General features: G+C 47.9%; 1 protein-coding gene and 1 long non-coding RNA gene across 2 annotated transcripts; both read left to right on the forward strand.

Annotated features, from left to right (window-relative positions):
* Positions 1 to 1,802: 1,802 nt before the first annotated feature.
* LOC127327637 (phospholipase A1-II 7) lies at positions 1,803 to 3,390 on the forward strand. Its single transcript, XM_051354411.2, has 2 exons — positions 1,803 to 2,534; positions 2,609 to 3,390. The coding sequence occupies exons 1-2, from the start codon at positions 1,866 to 1,868 to the stop codon at positions 3,209 to 3,211; spliced, it is 1,272 nt and encodes a 423-aa protein (XP_051210371.1). The 5' UTR covers positions 1,803 to 1,865; the 3' UTR covers positions 3,212 to 3,390.
* A 514-nt stretch (positions 3,391 to 3,904) lies between these two features.
* On the forward strand, positions 3,905 to 7,145 carry LOC127327638 (uncharacterized). The gene is made up of 4 exons (XR_007868658.2): positions 3,905 to 4,168; positions 4,239 to 4,339; positions 4,964 to 5,017; positions 6,799 to 7,145. It is a non-coding gene; the product is annotated as an uncharacterized lncRNA (long non-coding RNA).
* Positions 7,146 to 7,678: the final 533 nt, after the last annotated feature.

Consider the following 7,678-nt stretch of genomic DNA (forward strand, 5'->3'; position numbering starts at 1 on the left):
TGGTTAAGGTCAGCAAGTGAAATGTAATGGTTCCACACTTAGCACACAGTCTCATGTTCGGTTGGGAGAAAGGAATAGGATGGAGTGGTGCAAAAAAGGGAATATTCCCACGAGATGCCGAATGGAGTGGTTCCACCGAATCCTTTCACCTTCCTCGTCCATCACACTGCATCCGCCCCGAGACACCACTGCACCATGCCGCGGTGACTCGACGACGCCGACACAGCAAAAGCACACCGCTCCACCTCAGCACCACCACCATCCGTTGTCTGCTCCGAAAATGATACGCCCAACAGGGAGAACGGCGTTGCGCGCCGCTATCGTCCGATCCGGGAGACCCCGGTCTAGGGTTTCCCCTGGAGCAGCCCAGGCGAAGAAACGCAAACTGCAGAGACAATGCCTTCAACAAGGTAACGACGAAAGGCGCCGCCATCATCCGCCATGACCGAAGTCCGGGCCGGCTTTCACCGGCAGCTGCGCCTCGCCATCGGGAGCTAGGCGACGGATCGCAAGATCCGCCACGGCTAGCCACACAACTAGCCGATCTCCTCCGGCGAGAGAGAAGACCACCACCGCAGTGCCACGATCAGTGGCACCTGACGCCCACCACCTGCCACCACTAGGTCGGCGCCGTCACCACCATCGCCATCCAGGGCCGCCGCCCTTGGTGCCGTGATCCCAGCTCTTGAGGAGAAGCAGCACGAGATCCACCCCCATCCCCACCCGCACGGCCATGCCAAGGCGAGGAAGGAGGAGAGGACCGCGCCAGGGTCCGAGGCCGCGCCGCCGCCCCCATCACCGCCCTCCCGGCGAGGCCACGGTGAGGAACGGCAGAGAGGGTTGCGCCGACATGGCTAGGGCGTGGCGGCATCGATGGCAGGCCTGGCATGGTCACTGCGATGATCTCTCTTGAAGATGGAGTCGAGGAAGACGGCGGTAGCAACTTCTATGGCGTGTGCGTTGGCGCATGCTGGGAGTCTGCTTGACTGGATGTGCTTCTCATCTGCTATTGGGTGGCCTGGGAAGGCATTTGGTTTTTGGATAATACGAGTTGGTCAATTGTCACCCCCTTCATCCCTCTGTAGGTTTAGCTAGGTGGCTTCGAGTTTGATCTTTTGTATTGCACTTGTAAGGTGTTGTGAATAATCTAATAAAAAAACCGTGTGCATCCTTTGGATGCAGAAGCTGGGACGATATTTCCCCCATTTCGAAAAAAAACATTACATTACATTTCACTTGGTTCTCAAACCAAACACACTCTAACAAATCAATCTATTTATTCTGCACTTCGACCTCTTTCTCTACTTCTCTGATTTTTTTTCTCATCCCCTAACAATATAGTCCCAAACGAGCAGATTTAGACACTTTTAAAACATCAGAATCGGAAGTTAAATATTTCAGAAAATTTAAATTTCTATACTGATACATATAGAGTTGTAGAACATTTTTCTGTACTTTTGGCTATAGAAAAATAAACAAATAGACTCTCTAACTAGGCATTATTTTTGTATTTTTTGTCTTCATGTTTGTCGCTAATGTCTTGATCACAAATGAAAATATGATTCTACAAATATACATGTACATATAATACTACATATCTATATGTAGTTGCATCTTTTTTCTTCAGAATTCTTTTAGACGAAACACGGGAGTTTTCTGAATTTTAAAACTTTGGGTTCACCAACACAAACACAACCAATTATACTTGGGACGCAGGCAACACTAACACAACCAACACTGAGAGTCATTTGTTGGTCCTGCCGTTTCCCTATAAATAGATTCCCATGTCTAGAGAAACAAGCCAACACTTGAACGCATAGCCATAGCGCAATTTCTAGAGTTGCAATAGTCGATATCGGAGGAGAATGGCACCCACCGCGAACGCTCCCATGTCGTCGCCGAAGCTTGGAGAAGGAAGCATCGCCACCCCGTGGAAACAGCTCCACGGCTCGTGCTCGTGGGAAGGGCTCCTGGAACCACTCAACGCCGATCTCCGGGCCTCTCTCATCGCCTACGGCGAGCTCGCTGAGGCCGCGTACGACGGGTTCGACGCCGACGAGAACTCGCCACACGCCGGCTCGTGCATCTACGGCCAGGCCGGCCTGCTCGCCGCCTCCGGCGTGTCCCACCCCGAGTACTACACCATCACCAAGTTCCTGAATGCGACCTGGGAGCCGCTTCTAGGGCAGTCGCTGGAGTCGATGGCGATAGGCAACGCATTGTTCGTGCAGCAGCCGGAGAAGCCAGGGCGGAGCGAGAGTCGGACCAACTGGATCGGGTACGTGGCGGTGGCGACGGACGAGGGTGCCAAGGCGCTGGGGCGGCGCGACATCGTCGTGGCGTGGCGCGGCACCGTGAAGATCCTGGAGTATCCCAAAGACGTGGAGTTCCGGTACAAGTCCGCCGCGCAGGTGCTGGCCGGCGATTTCTCCGACGCAAAGGTCCGATCTGGCATCCTTAACGTGTACACGACGAACAACCCAGTTGAGAAACATATAATGCCCATGATCGTAAGGAACAGCGCCAGAGATCAGGTGAACCTTCGTCGAGCCTTGGTAAACTCTCATCGTCGTTACTTAAGTGCTCACGTAGACTTGTATATATGTAGGTGGTGGCGGAAGTGAGGAAGCAAGTGGAGGCGTACAAGGAAGAGAAGACCAGCATCACCGTCACCGGCCACAGCCTCGGCGCCTCGCTCTCCACCCTCAACGCCGTCGACATTGTGGCCAACGGCTATAACGTCCCCGGCTCCAGACCGGAGCAGACGCCATGCCCGGTGACGGCGATTCTGTTCGCGAGCCCGCACGTCGGGGACGACAACTTCAAGTCCGCCTTCGCCTCCTTACCTGCTCTCCGTGCCCTCCACGTGAGGAACGCCGGCGACAAGGTTCCGCCGGCAGACGAAAACATGGACGTGGCGACCGCGGTTCTGCACATCAACATGGACAGGTCGCCCTACCTCAACCTGCGCCCGAACGATGACGTCACGCGCCATAACCTCGAGTGTTACCTGCATGGCCTTGCTGGGGACCAAGGCGATGCCGAGGACTTCGAGATGGTGGTGGACCGGGATGTGGCGCTCGTGAACAAGAACGCCGACGCGCTGAAAGACGACTACCCGGTGCCGGCAAACTGGTGGGTCATTAATCACAAGCACAAGGTCAATGGTGTCGTTGGCCGCTGGACCTTCGACAACATCAAGGATTTATAATGGTGTGGTTAAGTTACTGCATGCACCCTCTGCCATGGATAAGGCTTATAAATAATATCGGTGCTCTGCTTTATGTTTTCGTACAGTAGCAATAATCATTTAAAGGTTCTCGTTGTATGCGGACTTGTAAAATTCTTGGTTTTGTATACTAAATTGCATAACAACTATTTTAATTATCAGGCAGGCGCGCGATGCTATCGAATTTCAATTACAACTCAAGCTGCTAGTCATGTTTAGTACGAATCACGAAGCAATCTGTACATTTACGTTGTGACTTATGAATACCATGAATCACGAAGCAATTTAGCGGTATCACTAGCCGAAACGGGGAAAATCCTGACGTCCGGGTACGTTCTCGACGGCCCCGAACGATCCGTCGCGAGAGCGAGCCGTTTCCCGACGTGGACGTGGACGTGGACGTGGACGTGGGATTGACGCGAAAGCTGGAACCGTCCGCGACGTCCGGACTGATAACCTTGAGGAGTGTCTCTTTCCGTCGCGAACGGATGCTTCTTTCGTGTCGACCGGGCTCCAGCCTCCAGGCCGTCGCGACTGATTTTTTTTTGGCTGCTCGCGGACCATGCGCGCTCGGATCTGATGAAATTATTGGGCCCTTCGCGCCAAAGAGTGGGCTCTCGCGACGTGGACCGAGCCCAGCGTCAGGAAAGAACCATGAACTTATAGTCAATCCCTAGCTAGCCCTTCATCGAACTGTCCACTCCCCTCACGATCCAGCTACGCCGCCCCGTCCATGGCGAACTGCGCCGACGCCGCACCGTCGTCCGCGTAGAAGCTCCCCTGTCCAGCCGCCGGGCCCTCCTCCAGAAAGCCGCAACACCGCGCGAATTCCTTCCCTCACCAGGCTGGGAGGACGCCACGCCTGACTAATTTCCAGCGAACCACCTGCTCCCGCATCCTCTCCGGCTGCCCTCGATCTGATCTACATTGCCCGTCCAGGTAAATGTCTGATCTTCTTCTGCTCTTAATCTCTCCTCTCTTTCTCAGACTTTTTTATTCCTGATTTCAGTTCAGCGGCTGACCAATCGATCTACTCCGGTCCTCACTGCAAACTACGCGGCCCCCCTTCCCCCTGCTTGCCTGTGCACCACCTCTTCTTTCCTGCTTCAGGTACATCACACTGACTATCAACTCAAGCAGCAAATAGGGCAGTTGGGCATGTATGTACGCTAACATACGCATATTTTAGTATATGAAACTGAATGTAAACAAGGAAACTGGGAATCACCTTTACCTCCAGATCCGTCCCATGTATAAGTTACAACAGCAGCACCCTGAATAATTCAAGTCAGGTTGCGATGAATGGCAATGTGCAGCTGATTAGGTAGCTGTGTTGATTAGTTAACTTCCAAGTCTTTGTTTATTTAGAGGAAAGTCAAGATCATTGGTTTGCAGAGCATGGTCAAGAATATCTAATATTAACTTACGGTTTAGTGATGCCATTGCTGCCATTGTTTATGATACCACCTTTTACTGCATTGTATATGATGCCATTGAGAACATTGTTTAGTGATCCCATTGCAACTCACTCATTAGTAGAGAGCAGGCCTTGATTATTTTATCCTTATTGTCAGATGAGTGATTTTTATATGATCGCACTGCAGATCACACGCTTTACTAATGTAGTAAGTTTTGTTCGATTGCGTTCCAGTAGTCGCGTCTATACATGTACTCTAAATCTTTAATTTTTCTGAATAAAGGCAATTAGTAATCTAATATGTTTGTCCTTGGCAGGCAAGATCGCTCCAAGTGTGCTGACTTGCCATGGCTGCTGATGGTGAAACTTCGGTATGGACGCGATATGGCATTCCTTTATGTTTATAATTTTTTATTTCTATTTCGTTGCTGCATTCTGATATTTGGTTGCAATATTTTATTAATTGTAAAAAACAGAATGATCGAGGTTGGATGTATAGTGGTTGGAAATGTGGTAATTCAACAGATGAGTGGTATGAAAACACAAAAGAATTCTTAGATTTTGCTTTCTCTGCTCAAGCCAATGTAGTGCAGAATGGAAAGATCAAATATCCATGCGCAGACTGTCGTAACTATATTACGAAGGATAGAGATGCTGTGGAGTTAGATTTGTGTGGCTTTGGTTTCAAGCGGAATTACAATGTTTGGACAGAACATGGTGAGGGCCGTGTCCATCAAACAGACCATGGAGGTGCTGATGTGGATGATAATGATAGGATGGACGATATGATGACTGACTTAGCTGCTTCTAACCCTCTAGTAGGAGAGGAACCAATAGAATCTGCCAAAGCTTTTTATAGGATGCTTGATAGTGTGAAAGAGTTGGTGCATGAAAACACAAGCCACTCAACTATGTCTGCCATAGCATGGTTGTTGACCATAAAGTCAATGAACAACCAATCCGAATCTGCTTATAATGATACGCTTCAGCTCATACATGAGTTGCTGCCTAGCAATTCATCCTTGCCGACGAATTTCTATAGGTCCAAGAAATTGCTAGAGGGTCTTGGTATGCCATATCATAAAATACATGTGTGTCGCAATAATTGCATGCTCTATTACAAAGACAATGAGGCTAAACTTAAGTGTGATTTTTGTAAAGCCCCTCGGTACAAAGAAGGTTCCAAGAAGGTCGCACATAAAGTGTTGCGATACATGCCCATAACAGATAGGTTGCAGCGATTGTATGCTCATGAGGAGACCGCAAAAATGATGCGGTATCACAAAAAAACTCATCACCCTGATGATGATGATGATGATATGATGGTGCACCCATGTGATGGTGAAGCATGGCAACAACTTGATAAAGATGAACCTAACTTTGCATCAGATCCTAGCTAGGAGTGTGCGACTAGTTATGGCAACCGATGGCTTCACACCTTACAGTTTGACTGCTGCTTCTTATTCATGTTGGCCTGTGTTTGTGTCTCCTTTAAATCTTCCACCTGTTGTCATAACGCGCCCAGAATACGGCAGCAAATGCAAATCATGGGTACCCTTACTGCAGTTTCTTTTTTGTTTTTCTCACGAGTAATGAATCAATCTACAGATCATTGAAATTTTGGGAGTTTAGTAGGTAGTGATGGAATTCTTGAAAATGTCACATGTGTCATGTTCTGAACAATATGCGGTGTGATATCTATGTGCTTTCTAGAATGAACATACATACATATACTAGCAATTTCTGTGTAGGTGAGTAGTTGTCATGTTCATTTCCATACCAAGCATCCATAATTAACATGTACGTACTAGATTCCATGATATGCATGCAGACCATCTAGTACTGCCCAAGGGACCGATGCTTGATTGTATTATCTTGGTCATTGCACTAGAAAGCCAATGCTCCTTAAGTTCTAGTTATTATTTATTCTATTAGTACTACTGCTACATAGTACATGTCGTATGCATACCATCTAGTACCTATATGTATGCAGGGTATATAACTACAAAGTTACAGAACTGTACTTGTACTTATGCATATCATCTAGTACCTATATGTATGCAGGGTATATAACTACTTCAAAGTTACAGAACTGTACTTGTACTGTTACTAGCACAATTTAAAACAACGTTTCTTCATGTGGTTTTTGTAGGTGAATCAATCTTCACCATCTACAGAAAATGGCGGCACCCAAGTGATGGCATCGTCTCGTGCAGCAGAGCAAAGTGATACTACCCCATCAGGCCAGCTTCATACAACTCATGCAAGGGAGGAATCACCTTTCTTGGATGAATAATAAGCATGAATATAGCAGTTACACATGTAGCTACCATGTTGGAATTTGACTTTCTTTTGTGAGTAGTTGTGAACCTGAATGTTTCTATATTTGCTTCTTCTCTATGTTGCCAAAAACAAGTGGCTGTTATGGATATAGTACGTGTCATTGTGGATTATTACTGTGTGATATTTTGTTCAATGAGAAAAATGTATTGAATGTGATTTGTGAGTCTGATGTGTGTGCTGTTTAGATAATGGCAAAATATATTTATATATTGATCTCAATTTTTATGTTTTTTCCAATTGATTTTTGGGCTCCATTTGGGAAATGCTTCAGCAACACACATATGTAATTAGTAAAACTCATGTGTAACTCAATATAAAACTGGGAAAAACTCGATTACATGCTGAAACTCATATCATAACCATATGGCAAGCAGTAATCATCATTTAATCCAACGCCCTATGAACCAGATGTGGAATCCTTTATTATCGTAATGCCCACTGGTGGAAAAAGGACCTTCCATCCAGCCCCATTAGTTCCCAAATATTTCGAACCGTGACTAATGGGACCTTTAGTCGCGGTTCGGGAGACGAACCGCGACCAAAGGCCTGGGTCCAGGGCGATCGCTGGCCAGCTGGTGCACGTGAGGCCAACCGCGACTAAAGGCCTTCGGGCACCTTTAGTCACGGTTTGCCAGGCCAACCGCGACTAAAACCCCTCCCCTATATATACCCATCCAGCAGCCAGCACT

This window comes from Lolium perenne, chromosome 1, assembly GCF_019359855.2.
Source record: "Lolium perenne isolate Kyuss_39 chromosome 1, Kyuss_2.0, whole genome shotgun sequence".
NCBI lineage: Eukaryota > Viridiplantae > Streptophyta > Magnoliopsida > Poales > Poaceae > Lolium > Lolium perenne.